Raw genomic sequence first — 14,576 nt, forward strand, 5'->3', positions numbered from 1 at the left:
AAGAAACAATAAGATCCGGATAGGCTTGCGTAGGAGAGCAAGATATTGTTTGAACTTAGCTCTGCATTTGCTCAGGTCTGAAGGACTCGAATCATGGACTAGAAAGAGAAGGATATGTGTTTGACGGAAGTGAAGAGATATTTATCTCGGGTGCTTTGGAAGCAAGGCTGTGGAGGAGAGCGATCAGCCAATAACGATGCATTGTTATGCATAGCGGGGTGGCACTAGGCCTAATACAGGGTACCATTGCGAGGCCCAATCAGCATTCCATTAGTCGAGAGAAGGGGTCAAAGTTTCACATACGTCGATGTCGGCGGTGAAGGAACTATCGACTCGTCTGAGTATCGCCTGAGACCTTTTCAAAGCGGTATCGGCCATAAAATTTGCCTGTCGAACGCCCATAGTGGCACTGATGCGTCGTAGTTGCTCCACAGCGAAAGAAATCACAGACAGCTCATTTCGCTCTTCCAGGGCGACCAGAAATAGCGAGTGCATGAGCGAGAGGATGCCTAAGAGGTGGTTAGCTCATGGCCATAAATTGTGCGAGACGAGGGGATACTTGCGTGGAGAGTCTTTGAAACTATTTGTGGAGATGCAGATGTCAATAGACAACTGCCGTATGGTGGAAAGAGCTAGTGCCATCAATGCATCGTCAGGCTTGGTCGAGCGGACCTCATTCTGTAGGATGAGCTGCTTGATGAACATGCGTACGGCGCGCCAATAGTTCCATGCCTCTGCGTTCCAAAGATTGGCGTACACGTGCGTCTTCCCGTGAAAGAAGGTGTCATGGGCAGCGTAAGGAACATCGACTGTAGTGTATGCCCAACTTGGAGGCAAGCCTGCTCTCCAAGTCTCGAGGTCTGCATCGATCTCCTGTGTTATGGCACGGATGGCCCTTGGATCTGTCACCTCTTGACTTCTCAAGGCTGCGCAGAGGTTGGCCACCCGGATACAAATCTCGGTGATGGACCCTGGGCTGGCAATGTTTGCACGCTGCCAGTATTGTCTCAGGGCACCTGTCTGGAAACTGAAAGTCGCCTTGACCAGAGCGTTGGGAACAGCAATATGTTCCTGCATGCAGGCCAGAAGCTATGATCGTAATGAGACAGTGGACCACACCCAGGCGGAATCCCGGCAGCATTACTCACAACGTAGGAGCGAAACTGAACATATAGCAGTGCACCACGCTCACTGCTGAACTGTTCCTTGCCCCGGAGCTCTAGGACGGCCGTGCCGGCTCTAATGTGGGCAGCCCAATGGGGATATCGATCTTGGCTTTCGCAGTTGACGTTCCAGAGGGAAGTGAGTGACAGCTCGCTGAGATTTCGACTGGATGGTGTCTTGACGTACCTCGAAGAATGCGAATAACATGAGAGCCATAAACGTCGAGTCCGAAACAGCTTGAGCTGGGTCATTCAGGGCTTGTTGCATGGATATCAAGGCCGCAGAGTACTGTGCTCGAGCCTGAGATTTGACATGAGGCGCGTGAAAGACATTCGACAGTCCCGCCATGCCCACTGCCTCAATCACCTTTCCCAAAACGTTGTTGGGTCTTTGCTCAAGGTAGGACTTGACCAACCAAGCATGATAGTTACTGAAGGAAGTGCCATCATTGGGAGAGTACTTGGCGAAGAAGAAATTGGCTCCCAGTTCATTGCTAGATTGAGACAACGGATATGTAATTGTGATGGAGGACTCAATCGATGCTGGGAAGAATCCCCCTCCAGGTACTCGCGTGTCACTTCGCAGAGACTGGACAGAGACCTGTTGTGGTGTCCAGACCATACTTGAATTGTCCTCCTGACGGCGGTGTTTACGGGCAACGCGGTCGGATTCGTCTCTGATCCTGAGCTCATCCAGATTGCGGTAGCCCGGGCAGTTCTGTTTCAATTTCGCGCAATTTGCGCATCCTGGTCTCCCTTCGTCGCACTGACGAGATCGAAGCCGTCTAGGTAAGCCGGGATATTGCTGTAAGACTCGTAGCTTGTAGAGCTATGTTACAACTCACCTTGACCTTCCGCTTTCGACATCGCTCACAGCCCTTGCTGGGAGGGCGACAGAATACCATCACCTGGTATGACGAGGGTGGTCGAATATGTCTCTGCTACAGCACTTCTCAGTGATCCGCGGCAGGACTCATTGTAAGGGACGAAGGACAGTGAGTCTGCAATCAATTCAGTAATTGCATTACTTTCTGACCCTTGACGATGCGAACCAACGTTGTATGCTATCTTTTCCGATAGTTCCCGTGACGTACTTTCTGAACAGTGGAGTCTCTGAGGGCGGGCAGCCGCAGAAAGGCCACTGTCGCATTCGCGAGAACCCCCGGCCGTCCTGGACACACGTGGCGCAGCAGGAATAATCGACTCGGGACGTTGTGATGCGGGCGGGATAATGTTGAAACTCAGAGGGTAAAACACAGGGTTGCAAGCCAGGCCATCGATCTGCCCTCTATTTTTAACCACCTCCCAGGTGCCCCATTACACGAACTCGACACCAATCACTTATTTCTCTCACCCACAGGGGCTGCAATCCCCCTCACAAGCTTCTACCAAGCCTTTGGGGATCTTTACCTATCTCGCTAACTAAGAGGCTTAAGCGAGTTCGATGGACTCTTGCGAATGTTCTATCGCTACCCAGTACTTAAAGGGCGAAGTGTCCCATGCCCCTAGAGATACACACGAGTCCAACATCCTGGCTGTGAACACAAAAAGAAGACAATTGACAACATAACATACCCGCTTACGCCGAATTCACCTGTTCCAACCACTGAATCCTGCTATATCCTCTTTCGCGATCTCATCCACGGGATATAGAAGAATCGCCGTACGAAACAATGTCCTCAAACACGACCAAGCCCAACAAATCCGAAGAAACCCTGATCTCCAAGATCTTCCGCAGAAAGTCTGGCGCCAAAGTCGACCTGTCCGATGCCGCTTCGATGACATCCACAGCGCCGCTGGTCAAACCGGATGCTGCTGCTGGTAGCTCAGGCTTGAGAACGACGTCGAACGAGGAGCAGACGGCGTTCAACGGCCTCATGGACAGAGCCAAGACAATGAGTCCAGAGGAGTTCAAGGCGTATCTACGCCAGCACAAGGAAGACGTCGAGACCATGTACCGGAGACAGGGCGGTGGAATCACGGGAGGAGACTGGATTTATCGCGATCCCACAGGTACAAATGCAGGCCACAGAGTGTGCTGAAAGCCAAAGATGCTAATGATTTGCTCACAGTCCTTGGTCCGCTATAATTTGGCAGTTGTCACTTGGGATATTGCTGTTTGCCCGCATTTGTTCTTAGGCTGGCTGGGGCCTTTCTTTCTAGCACAGGACTGCGACTTGAAACAAGAGCGTCGGCCTCGAGACATCCCCGCATTGTGCAATGCGTGGGCCTCATTAGGAGGAATTGTGTGAGATATACGGAGTACAGCAGCAGAAATATGAAGTCATGTCACCAAAAGATCGTCCAAGTCGACACAAGAAAACACTCTCGCTTCTAGGGCCGTGCCTTGTGGTGAAGAATAGAAGCGTAATAGAATTCCATGCGTGTTGACTTGGCCACGCCCTGTGCAACACATCGAGGCGGTCATTGACTGTGGCGACTCGACATTGACATTATCAATTGACCAGTTACGGCGGCCTGAGAAGGTTCAACCAATGCTTCCGTTCTCGCTCAATTCTCATTTTACCTGACTGCATATCCTCATGACTAGTGACTGAATCCGGGACGGGAGTAGTCTCTCCCTGTCTCTGGCCGTGCTTCGCCATGACAGGGTGAAGACCTCATTCGTCTACCCCGGGTTGTCGAGACCGCTCAAGTCAAGCTCCCCCAGTCTTTCATCGGATATCATCCACTTTCGTTGGCCATCTTGGCCACGCAAAAAGTCGGCTCATTTCATGCTTCACATCCATTTTGGACGCCCTCAAGTCCTCTCCTCGGCTAAGAAGCTCCAGTAAACCAGTTGGTCGTTGTGAGTCTTCCTGACTGAATCTTGCCAGAAGCGCAAAGTGTTCGTCGGGATAACACACAAAAATAACAATAGTCGAAAGGTCAAAACTCCGTCCGCCCCCATCGTGGGCGAGCATGGAATACAAGGTACAGGGGGATGCAAGAGCGTAGACGTTTTTACAGCTCATCATGCTCTTGGACGCCACCCTCGTCGGTGTCAGCGAGCATGGTCTGGGCGGCATCCGCAGCCTCACTGACAACACTCTTGACTGCATCAGCCACGCCCGAGGAGACCTCTTCGGCTACGGTAGTTGCCGCAGGAGCAGCTTTCGCCATGGTGTCGCTCGCAGTAGATGAAACATCCTCCATGTCAACATCTTCATCCTTCTTGGAGAGGGCAATGCCATCAATTCCGTGCTTGCCATTGTCACGGATGAAAGCAGCCAGGTCTTCCATGGTGCGGGAACCCGAGTAGTCGACAGGAGAGTCCTTGGCGCCAGCGGGGTACAGCTTAATGGTGGGAAAGCCAGCAATCTCATCGGGAACATCGTTCAGGGTGGCATCAATCTTGGCCACGGTGACCTTGGAAGAGAGGTCACCGGTGTAGAGCTCTGCCAGCTTCTCATATGTTGGTGCGAGGCTGGAACTTGTTAGCCATAGTCATCTCCCAAGTGGGTGACACTTACGCTTTGCAGTGTCCGCACCAGGGAGCGTAGAACTCGATCAGCACATCCTTGGAGTCATCAAGGACGATATCCTTGTACGAATGAGCGACAACCACTGTGACAGGTCCTTCCTGTTTCTCTGGAATAGGCTCTGATTTGATGCTTGGCTCAAGCTTGCCAGCGACAAAGTCCTTGACGAAAGCACCAATCTGTTTCTCACCAAGGTCGTTGCCGGCAAAGGGGTATTTCTCATTCTTCACCGTCTCTTGGATGGCGAACGAAGGGAATTTGTCTGTAGGCAGGTTCAAGTTGCCAGCGTGAGCGCCGAAGGCCTTAGCATCAATGGTTGCGAAATTAATGACGCCTTTGTATTTCTCAGCGACGGGCCTCAGAGCTTCAGCCAGAGAGGATCGTTCTTCGGGGGTTTCAGCGAAAATGTAAGCGAGAGGGATTCCAGCCTGTCAAAGACATTAGCACCAAAGCTCTGTGACCTGCAAAGGGAGCACATACGCCCATGTAGCCAGCATAGGTCTCTGGACCAACTTCCCCGACCAAAGGAGTCGAGGCGGTCTTGATGAACTTCGAGATAGCCTCCTCATCGAATGACTCGGTGAATGTGTTCTTGCCCTCATCAAAATCCTTGTAGAGCACAATCGCGGGTTGCTTGACACCTTCTGCCTTGGCAAGTGCGGCATCATTAGAGGCTCCGAAGATGAACTCATCTCTTAACGACTCAGCCAGAGATGTGAAGCTCTGGTTTGATGCCTTGTCGTCGGCTGAAATGTATGCTACCACAACGACCTTGTCTGTAGTCTTGAACTCCTCCAGGGTATCAGGGGTGAGTAGAGAGACAGCAGGTAGTTGCTGTTTGGTCATGTATGAGACAATACTGCTTCAACATTAGTTGCGCAGGTCTTCTGGGGTATTGAGGCGTGACTTACGCAGGTGCCTTCCTCGCGCCAGGATATGGCTTGATGTTGTCAAGGCCCCGGAAGACCTTAACAGTAGGATACCCCTCGACACCATAGTCCTTGCACAGATCACCCTCAGCCGTACAGTCGACTTTCACGAGAGGGATATTCTTCTCCTTGAGCGTGGCTGCGGCCTCTTCATACTCGGGTGCCAGTGCTTTGCAGTGGCCACACCACGGGGCAAAGAACTCTGCTAGTACCAAGTCATGTTGGGAGATGAAGTCTTTGAAGTTGTCGGTCTTCAGGTCATGGACGTCGCTCGCAGAGGACAGGCCAGCGAAGGCAAGGCTGATCGCAGCCAGAGATGCGATTGATCGCATGATGGGACGAGTGTTGCAGCCGAGTGTGCAGTGAAGAAGACAGCGATCGTAGACGCTACTGGGGAACACAAAGGAATGGAAAGACCGGATAGATGATTCAGGTGTAATGTTTTCGAGAAATCAGGGGACTCTTGAACCCTTTATTCTTGAGGCTCGGTGTCTGGTAAGTGAATACCAGCAAGTAACTAGCACTTTTGCCGCTCTCGCCTCAATGAGGAGAGGTGTCAACTACTTTTTTGGGGCTTCACCAGCATCTCCACATGCGGGCGACACGCACTCGCCCCCATTCAAGTTCAGCTGCACCCCCTTTCCGCCGACTCATTGACCCTGAAACGCGGAACTGATAATCAGGGGTCCTCTCTCCTCCTGGTAGGCGGAGACGGCTTGTTGGTCCGTACCGAGTATGGCTGCCTCTCGAGCATCGGCCTTGAAGACCACCCAGATCTCCTCTGATTCCAATCTTAGAATGGTTGTTCACCTCACAAGGGCAGCCTCCAAGGAGGCGGCGAAGTTGCCAAAGTGGACATTCTGGCCTTTGGTGACACTTGAGCTTCTCACAAGAAAACTGGTAGCGAGGACTTTACTGCCCGGTATTTCTAAGCAATGATGACTATTCTGAGGAACCCCGTTACCACAGCCACAGATCACTACCGCCTCGAGCCACTCTATTTCAGGAGGTATTGAGCTCAATCCTCCTCTTCCGAGAGCACTATGGTAGGTATTGTCCTATATCTTGTTTCCTCTTCTCTTGCTTTGCGCCTTCCTTCGAGCTCCAACGCCATTTGATACGCCTCGGCCTTGCCGCGATCAACATCGACCAATAACATCAGAGGCAGCGGGAGGAATATGAGGACTGCCAAGAAGACAAACGCAGGTCGTATCTCCCCGTATCGATCCGTGATTGCGCCAACAATGGCCGGGCCGAAGATGCTGGACCCTTTGTCTGTGATGGCGTAAAGGGCGTAAAATGCTGCCTCAAACCCAGGGGGAATCAATTCACCAAAGAATGCTCGACAATACGACGATAACCCGCCAAGAACGAACCCGTAGATTGCCCCCAGAGGGTACATCTCCCATGGCTGTTGCAAGCCAAAAACACCGTATCGCTTGATGGCAGGAATAAACCCGAGGAGTCCATACAAAGGAATAATCTCAAACAAGCAGATGCACGCGACAATCGTCCTAGATGCGCGAAGGTTGAAGAACCGAGAGATGAAGCTCCAGTAAAATGCGCCAATGACGCCCGCTATCGTTGCAATGACGTTGATCATGCCCAGGGCTGGGGTATTCATCCCAAGACTCGTTTTGGCGAAGAGCACCGCTGTCCTGCACTCCGTTAGCAGTGGATCTTCCGTGACTTGATAGTTGCTCAAGACTCACCCGCTCACCGTGGCGATACTGTCACTGAGCAAGAACCAGGCGCAAAGAAAGATCACAATATCCTTTAGCTTTCGAGCGTGTCCGATCGTTGTGAACAGTGCTTTCCACGCATATGTCACGTATCCCACCCAGGCGTAGCGTCCCGTCAACTCGGTCGGTAAGGGCGGTCCTGGTCGGGGTCGGAGCCATAGAGCCGCTGGAATGCTGAACACGAACCACCACAGGCCCACAAGCAGGAGAACCAGTCTCAAGGATAAGAGTGTGGATTTTGTTGCGGCCACTATGCCGATACCAATAATTTGCACGAACAACCCAGCAATGTATCCGATGCCAATACCATTTGACGATATCTTGGTGGACAACTTCAGCGCCGGCGAGATCGCAGCAGGAGATTCTTGGGCGGGAGAGGTGTCGTCGGCGCGATCCCGAGGTAAGAGGCCCGAAGTCGAGCTCGTCAAGACGTGGTCCTCGTGTTCGACGTACTCGTCGTCGTCGCCTGCTGCGCGGTCTTCTTCATGGTCTCGCTCGATAGACGGGTGATGTCGTACTAGCAAGGGCAGGAAAGAATTCAGCAACACAAACGACGCTCCAAAACATGTGTTTGCAACGATGGCGAAAAGGGCTCCCAGCAAATAAACCTTGGGTATGACGGTGATGAAGAGGGCTGTAGCAAACGCTCCAGTAAAAGCGAAGGCGAGTAGGAACGTCTTCCGAAATCTGCCGTGATCGGCTGCTGCGGACATGGAGATGATGAGTAGAGCTTGGATTAGGACGCTGATGGAGAAGGTATACATGGCGAAACTCGCAGTGTTGATCTCGGCGCCCAAGATGTATACGACACAGGCAGGAAGTTCATTGTGTCGGTGTTTAGGAGAATCGAAGACGGTTGCATTCGGCGAGGTGCCATCGTCGCTTTTCCAGCCTGCGCTGCAGGGCGTTGTCTTATCTTTCAACAGTACTCCTCGCTCCCTGGCTAGTTGTTCGAGGGTAATTGGTAGAAAGGACCCTGCAGAAAGACGTCAATGGGAATCCGCAACGCAAATGATTCCCAAATGGCATGCTCACCCATTGCACAGATGGCAAACACCTCGGCGGCCCAGCCGTACGAATACCAACCCCATAGCTCTTTCTGGCTGGTCGGCCTTGTATCCTCATCCGCATACCTCATCTCCGCTTCAGGTTCTGTGAAGTCGCCCATGTCGGAATCTGAATATCCCCACGAGGATTCCCGCTCGTCATCTGCCTCCACGGAAGGCGTCGGGGAGATCAAGCTGATTTGGGACTGATGGGACGACTGGCGAGACAGAGGTGGTCGCTGACGGGCGGCAGCAAAGAGAGGATCATGGTGGGGGACCTGTTGTAATGATGAGAAGAGACCGTCGTTGGGGATAAGAAATGCGAGAACAAAGGGTTGCGAGACAAGGACCAAGGCATCTGATGGTCGAGATGCTGATGGTTCAAGGTGGTTTGTAGGCCTGCCGAGGGTCTTCTAGGTTTGGCGATTGGCGGAAAGGGAACTCACCATGTTGCCTTAAGGGATCACCCCCCAAGCTCCACCATCAGACTACACCTTCTCTACTCTATCAGATCCTCCAAGACACCCAGTTCTTCCTCCATCTTACGAGCCAGGACAGAGGAAAGAATCTTCGGTCATTGCGGAGGGTCGTTGGGTCTTTATGTTGGGCGTGCGCGCGAGAGAAATCTGCGGGTCGGCTTAGGCCAGACTGCGAAAATTGCGGTGTTAGAGCACAGATGCAGTGTTGATCGATGCTTCAAGAGATGATCCGCCGCCAGTGGGATTCGCGGGTCTTCTTATTCAAGCAGGATCGCCCTCTGGTCTGGTCCTAAGCCAGCTGATATCTGCGTCCATATCTCTTGTTTCGCGCAACTAGCACCTCAAACTCCTCCGAAAGCATATCGATAGACTGCTACCAAGGGCACTTATCTCATGACCACTGAGAGCCCATTGACTACCACCAGGTGGGCTAGGAGGCGGTGATCTTGCGTTGTTCTGGCGTCGCCATGGGCTGTGCAGCCTACCAAAGGCCATCCAGGACCACACCCTCTCCAATGACTTGCGTCCGGCCAAGGGATGGCGCCCATGGGATGGCGTACAGCTGGACAGTAGCTCGACTATTACCCATGTCCGCAGAGTCGAGCTGAGGAGCCAATCATATGTGCTCCCTTGCGACTTGTTCGGCGACGCAACCCTGAAAGGGTTGTGCACTTGACACTTCTGGCTGCAGGTGTCTCACAGTTCCGTCACAGGTCTGATCCCCTGACCCCAAGGTTAATGATAGATAATGGGAAATAAGAATGCTCAATGTACAGGGAGAGATAGTGATGGAAAATCATGGCGGAGTCCTTCTCCGTTTGCTGTTCGACATGCCCAAGTGAATAAGACAGGAATGGAGCAATGTAGTATCTACCGAATGGGTAGCGCAATACGAGCAAAGTCGCTAAAAGTGCTACTAATAACTGAGTGGACATGACGGTTTAGGTGTCTCCCGTCCCTACTACGAGTAGGGCAGTGCTAGGGTACTGCCTAATGAATAGGTGCCTCTGCCTAACCTTGGTGACTGGGCGCTGAGATACTCGTAAAGGGTGCAAATCGGGCTAAGCTACTTCGAATGATCGATCTTGCTGCTTTTTCGCCCTGACTAGACGCCCTAGCCGCTGTCCAATCGGTGTTGGTATCACCCGCCCTGCTGTTTGGCGCCGGCTTAAGTTGCAGCCCCGGCCGACTTCTCCGTAGAGGGAACAAAGTGCTGTGCCTGATCCTTTGACAGCCGACTTCCGCGCGGGTCTCATTCACTCATCCATCATTCCATCCCAACTGCAACGCAATCATCCCTTCACAACGCAGTCACAATCCACTTACTCTCCCATTCCGACACAGTCATCGAGTCGCCTGAACCCTTGTGCAAGAGTGTCGGCCTGCGCGCCTCGTTCGATACCGCCGACTAGACTGGCCTCGTGCGCCGTCCTCGTTGTCAACAAAATTGCTGTTCTGCAAACGGTCAACGAGTCGCAACCTCGAATTCGTCCTCCCCCACCGCATCCTTCCTCTCATTCCTGAGTCTCGACCGCTCTCACCACGAACCTTGCCTTCGATTTCGCCGTTGACCGAGACCTGCGCACCGCGATTTTCTGCGAGCCAGCCTCGTGTGGTTGCGCTCGAACCGACTACGCTCAGGGCGTTTGCTTACGGGGCTTGTGGGGGAGAAAAACGGTGACTTGCAATTTCGGCTTACCATTCGGCGTCCAAGGCGCACGTCCAGGTGTGCCGGCCATGCATTGCTTGATGGTTGATTCCGCTTCAATATGAACGGGGAAAGGCGCACGGCCAATGGGGAGCAAATATCAAATGGCTTCCAACAGCCCGCCGTGGATTCCACGCCTGAAGTTGGACAATTGAAGCAAGCATCGTTGCCTGAGGACCCTCCACCGTCTCCCATTGACCACACAAATGGAGATGTCGGGTCAAATCAGCAGACCTCTGAAACCAGAGCCCACGATGCCACCCACCTTCACGAACAAGCGCCATCCGAGATCCTGCAGCTTATTTCTCAAGATAGCTACCTGCCGATGGCTGCTCTCATAAACCGTGCTTCACAGTCATGCTGGAACCGCCTACTTGAGATGGTGATTCAGTTGGCTTCAATGCCCGTCCCTGAAATGCCACCAGAACAAGCGAAACTCCTGCCCAATGGCCTCCCTAACAACCAGTCCAAGGTAAATTTGGACAAAAAGGACCGGCTACTGAAGTTTTCGAATGAGCAAAAGGCGGATTTTATAAAACTTCTGGTATTGCTGCAATGGAGCAACAATGTGGAGGAAGTGAGCAAGACCATCTCAATCAACTATTGGCTCATGCAACGTCGAGAAGCGTACTGGAATGCTATCGGATCAATGGCCCTTCTCAAGCAGGAATCTTCGGGATTTCAAATACCGAACCCAGACCTCAAAACAGCCGCCGAAGTTCTGTCAAGAGGTAGTGTTCTCAATCTCCCCCGCCTGGGTTATATACCACAGAAAGACCTGTCCAGCAGACAGATACTTCGAATCCTCCAGTCGCTTAACCGGACGTTGAGCATCAAGCTGGCACTTTCGGATAATTTACCCCATCAGCTGCGAAGATTCCGGATTCATGATGGACGTGCCACTTTCACTGTGCCCAACGAATTCGAACTGGACGTCTCCATACTAGGTGAAAACCAAGACTCTCCGTTTCGCATGGTTGATTTTCGGTTTTCCTTCCAGCCATCCCCTCATATCCCCGATAGTCTACATTCGGAGATCGAACTATATGCAAATTCCAACATCGATCGAGACGGGCTAAAAGGCTGCTATGACTTTCTGCACGAGCTGGCTTTGTCTTATAAGTTGGCTGAACTCCACAAGCAAGCGCTCGACCTGGCTCGAAATCAATGGGCTGGCAACCTACGCGTTGAACTAATTCGTCGGAATCTCATCGTGCAGTATTGGCCCGAAAGACAAATTGGGAAAAGCTGGATTGAGGTCGGCATTGCTAGTGGTCGAGAGAAGCAGAAAACCACCAAGACGGACTCGGCGCCTTTTCTCGAGATCAAATGGATGCGACAGGGCAAAAAAGCGGACTCTCTGCAATTACACTTGAATGATGCACTGCTCTGCTTCGAAGCTATTCTCCGCCAAGTGCTCGCACAGCATACAACGCAGCTCCTGGACAACATCTATGATAAACTCGGTCTTACACCTCTGTTCACCAACGCCGAACTCTTCTTGGAGCAATCGCTTTCCTATGAGGATCCAGAAGAGTGCTCCCTTACGATGCAGCTCTCGCGCTCCTCAGAACTCCAGCTGAAAATTGATCCTGTGACAGGCCTGGTTGTTCTCAGCCCTGTTACAGAGAGAACAGAACGACTTCAGTATGAGATCAATCGGGTCCAAGGTGTCGCAGACGACGTCGTCTCCAAGCTCCTCAATTACAGGTGCAGCATCATGGAAACCAAGGTTCTTGTCGGCATTCTGGGTACCTGCTGGGAAGTTTTGCGCTCGTTCAAGCTTAGCCAAGCAGAGGCGAGAGCGCTATTTGGAGGGCCAGTTTCGAGGATGAACATGTTCCGCCAGAATCAGTGGACATCAAGCTATACCCTAGCCATCACGCACGCCTCAGATGGAGATCATTGGTGGCTGCTGCAACAAGTTACCGCCGGCGCTACGAACGCTCAAGCTCGTTATAGGGTTCTTCGCAAGCAGACGATAGAGGTCAAGGAAGAACTGTCCTCTGCATATTTCGATCGACTCGCGGAGTACTTGATGGGTCTGATTTTTCTCGAGCGCAACGCCGACTTCTTCAGGGACAGGAAAGAGAAGTTTGATCTACGACCCTTACCAGCGTTCGAACGGCATTACGAATTGCCTGAAATATCATTTGACTTGGATATGGCCAGGCCAGCTTTCTCGAAGCAACCGATGCCTCCTGTCGCTTCCGAGAGCACATCTTCCTTACAGCCGACCAACAGTCTGTCCAAGTCTCCTACGTCACAAAAAGGCATCAAAGTCCGTTTCGATGGAGTTGATCGCTCCACGAATAGAGTTAGGGCAGTGGCTCAGTATCAATATCAGGCCAGTTCTGCAGTGCTTAGACGTCTTGAAGAGTCTGTCCTCGATGCTAGCGTCTCCCTGAATCCTGAGAACAAAACCGTCATAATTCGAGTTACGACTGCTGTAGCGGAAGCTGCAATTCCAGAAATTGCCGACAAAGCCATGGATCTTGAAAAGGTGGTCTCGACCGTTGAGCAGATTCATCGTCTACCAGGACTGAGATTGAAAACGATATCGAATTCCAGTTTTACGATAGCGTATCACGAGGGAGCACCTGCCGAACTAGAACTCAGAATCGGATTTCCGAGCGGCAATCAAGCACCACAACTTGATTTCTTCCCAGTGGAAGAGAATCCGCATCAATTCCTCGCAGCACAGTACACAAAGCTGATCGCCGCCAGCCGCGGCCCATTTGCCACCAGAATACGCGACTTCCTCACCTCATTGACCTTGACACTTCCATTGTTGACCTATTTACAACGACTTCAGCAGAAACATGGACTGAACCTCGAGGCAAAACAGCGCCTGGACTCATCCGAGCGAGAAGACCACTTGCGAGTGCATATCCTCGTCAGGAATGCGACTGCTTTTGCGATTCAATATTTCACACCGGCAGGACAAGCGCCGAAGGATGTCAAGGCAGATTCCCAACCACATATGCTGGCAGGTCTGGAGATAATGCATCACATTAATGCATCAAGGAAACCAATGTGGCTGGTGCGCGCAGCCCTTGAGGAGTTCCAATCATACTCTATGCCATCCTATTCCACACCAGAGTTGGGGGCGAAGCTGAAGCAGGAAATTTTTACACGGTCAGATGGCCAGTCAAAATGGCTTGCGCTAGATAAAGCGGCGGCTTGCATGGCTGACCAGCCAGAGCCTCTGCTGCAAGCTATGCATGATCTCTTGTGGGAGTGGGCTAAGCTGGCGAAAGCGTCCGAAGGCAAGGTGCCCAACAACCAGGCATCCAACAGGGCCAAGGGTGTACTAGGCAACCCAAACACAATCAACGCCAACCTGCCGAATGGTAACAATAACCGGCCTTCTGCTCCCATGAAAGCCCCTCCAGGTAAGATGCATGCACCAGGTGGTGCGATTCTGAATGGGGCAAATGCCAAGGCACAAAGACCCCCAAACACTGTTGCTGGAGGAAGATCGATACCACCAAATCACAAGGCGAACGCCAATACCGCGCAAAAACAAGAGGTCATTATGCTGGACTAACCTTGACTGCCTACAACCGGCCGGGTGGCTCGTGTATCAATGTTTCTTTGACGATTTTCAACTTTTCACTTTGCCCGAGTTTGTTCATAATGGTCTTGGAGGAGCTTGAATTGGGGTGGTGACGATATACCCAAAATGGGATGGATAACTCTTACGCAAAAAGGCCAACAGGTGGCTGGCGCCCCTTTATGACAGTCAATACTTATGGATGGAGTTTTCTCAGCTGGCATAACGAGTGCTTGCCAGCAGGCTGTATCTTGAGTGAGGGATAGAAATTCTTTGCATCAGAGGGACCGCTCTAATGACAGAGTTGATACCACTTCTAGTCAGCAGACTGAACAGATCGTGGGGTTATTTTGCCCATTCCGCTGTTATCCACCTTTTTACTACTGTAGGTAGTAGCCTTACTAGCTAGCCTCACTAGCCTTATGACAGGGCGGCAAGGCTGGACAGGAGCCTTGCAATTTATTACGCGTC

The 14,576-nt window shown here is 52.0% G+C and overlaps 5 protein-coding genes across 6 annotated transcripts; 2 read left to right on the forward strand and 3 right to left on the reverse strand.

The window, feature by feature from the left end:
- Window positions 1-206: 206 nt before the first annotated feature.
- Window positions 207-2,068, reverse strand: PV07_02034 (uncharacterized protein; the record flags this gene model as incomplete). Its single annotated transcript, XM_016388620.1, has 6 exons — window positions 207-230; window positions 304-509; window positions 564-1,089; window positions 1,149-1,275; window positions 1,331-1,929; window positions 2,009-2,068. The coding sequence occupies 6 exons, from the start codon at window positions 2,066-2,068 to the stop codon at window positions 225-227; spliced, it is 1,524 nt and encodes a 507-aa protein (XP_016255548.1). The 3' UTR covers window positions 207-224.
- Window positions 2,069-2,483: 415 nt separating this feature from the next.
- On the forward strand, window positions 2,484-3,456 carry PV07_02035 (uncharacterized protein). The gene is made up of 2 exons (XM_016388621.1): window positions 2,484-3,176; window positions 3,236-3,456. The coding sequence occupies exons 1-2, from the start codon at window positions 2,837-2,839 to the stop codon at window positions 3,250-3,252; spliced, it is 357 nt and encodes a 118-aa protein (XP_016255549.1). The 5' UTR covers window positions 2,484-2,836; the 3' UTR covers window positions 3,253-3,456.
- Window positions 2,609-6,103, reverse strand: PV07_02036 (protein disulfide-isomerase domain). The gene is made up of 4 exons (XM_016388622.1): window positions 5,557-6,103; window positions 5,126-5,504; window positions 4,637-5,073; window positions 2,609-4,590 (listed from the first exon to the last, which is right to left on the reverse strand). Exons 1-4 carry the CDS (start codon window positions 5,904-5,906, stop codon window positions 4,128-4,130), a joined length of 1,629 nt encoding a protein of 542 aa, XP_016255550.1. The 5' UTR covers window positions 5,907-6,103; the 3' UTR covers window positions 2,609-4,127.
- Window positions 6,104-6,427: 324 nt separating this feature from the next.
- PV07_02037 lies at window positions 6,428-9,090 on the reverse strand. 2 transcript variants are annotated; one of them, XM_016388623.1, is made up of 4 exons: window positions 8,809-9,090; window positions 8,352-8,640; window positions 7,287-8,292; window positions 6,428-7,232 (listed from the first exon to the last, which is right to left on the reverse strand). In XM_016388623.1, exons 1-4 carry the CDS (start codon window positions 8,809-8,811, stop codon window positions 6,593-6,595), a joined length of 1,938 nt encoding a protein of 645 aa, XP_016255551.1. In that variant the 5' UTR covers window positions 8,812-9,090; the 3' UTR covers window positions 6,428-6,592. The 2 variants fall into 2 exon arrangements, with proteins under 2 accessions (XP_016255551.1, XP_016255552.1); XM_016388624.1 differs by having other exon boundaries at window positions 8,352-9,090.
- A 1,004-nt stretch (window positions 9,091-10,094) lies between these two features.
- Window positions 10,095-14,492, forward strand: PV07_02038 (uncharacterized protein). Its single transcript, XM_016388625.1, has one exon. The coding sequence runs from the start codon at window positions 10,611-10,613 to the stop codon at window positions 14,097-14,099; it is 3,489 nt and encodes a 1,162-aa protein (XP_016255553.1). The 5' UTR covers window positions 10,095-10,610; the 3' UTR covers window positions 14,100-14,492.
- Window positions 14,493-14,576: the final 84 nt, after the last annotated feature.

The sequence above is a fragment of the Cladophialophora immunda genome, assembly GCF_000835495.1.
Source record: "Cladophialophora immunda strain CBS 83496 unplaced genomic scaffold supercont1.1, whole genome shotgun sequence".
In the NCBI taxonomy this organism is placed as follows: Eukaryota; Fungi; Ascomycota; class Eurotiomycetes; order Chaetothyriales; family Herpotrichiellaceae; genus Cladophialophora; species Cladophialophora immunda.

Excerpts from the sequence above, each read along its gene's own strand:
- PV07_02035 (XM_016388621.1), top strand. The coding sequence starts at position 2,837 with ATGTCCTCAAACACGACCAAGCCCAACAAATCCGAAGAAACCCTGATC.
- PV07_02036 (XM_016388622.1), bottom strand. The coding sequence starts at position 5,906 with ATGCGATCAATCGCATCTCTGGCTGCGATCAGCCTTGCCTTCGCTGGC. Across the intron at positions 5,505-5,556 it reads GGCGCGAGGAAGGCACCTGC|TATTGTCTCATACATGACCA; the intron begins GTAAGTCACGCC and ends ATGTTGAAGCAG. Across the intron at positions 5,074-5,125 it reads CCTATGCTGGCTACATGGGC|GCTGGAATCCCTCTCGCTTA; the intron begins GTATGTGCTCCC and ends TGTCTTTGACAG.
- PV07_02037 (XM_016388623.1), bottom strand. Across the intron at positions 8,293-8,351 it reads GTTTGCCATCTGTGCAATGG|GGTCCTTTCTACCAATTACC; the intron begins GTGAGCATGCCA and ends GTCTTTCTGCAG. Across the intron at positions 7,233-7,286 it reads AGTATCGCCACGGTGAGCGG|GACAGCGGTGCTCTTCGCCA; the intron begins GTGAGTCTTGAG and ends AACGGAGTGCAG.
- PV07_02038 (XM_016388625.1), top strand. The coding sequence starts at position 10,611 with ATGAACGGGGAAAGGCGCACGGCCAATGGGGAGCAAATATCAAATGGC.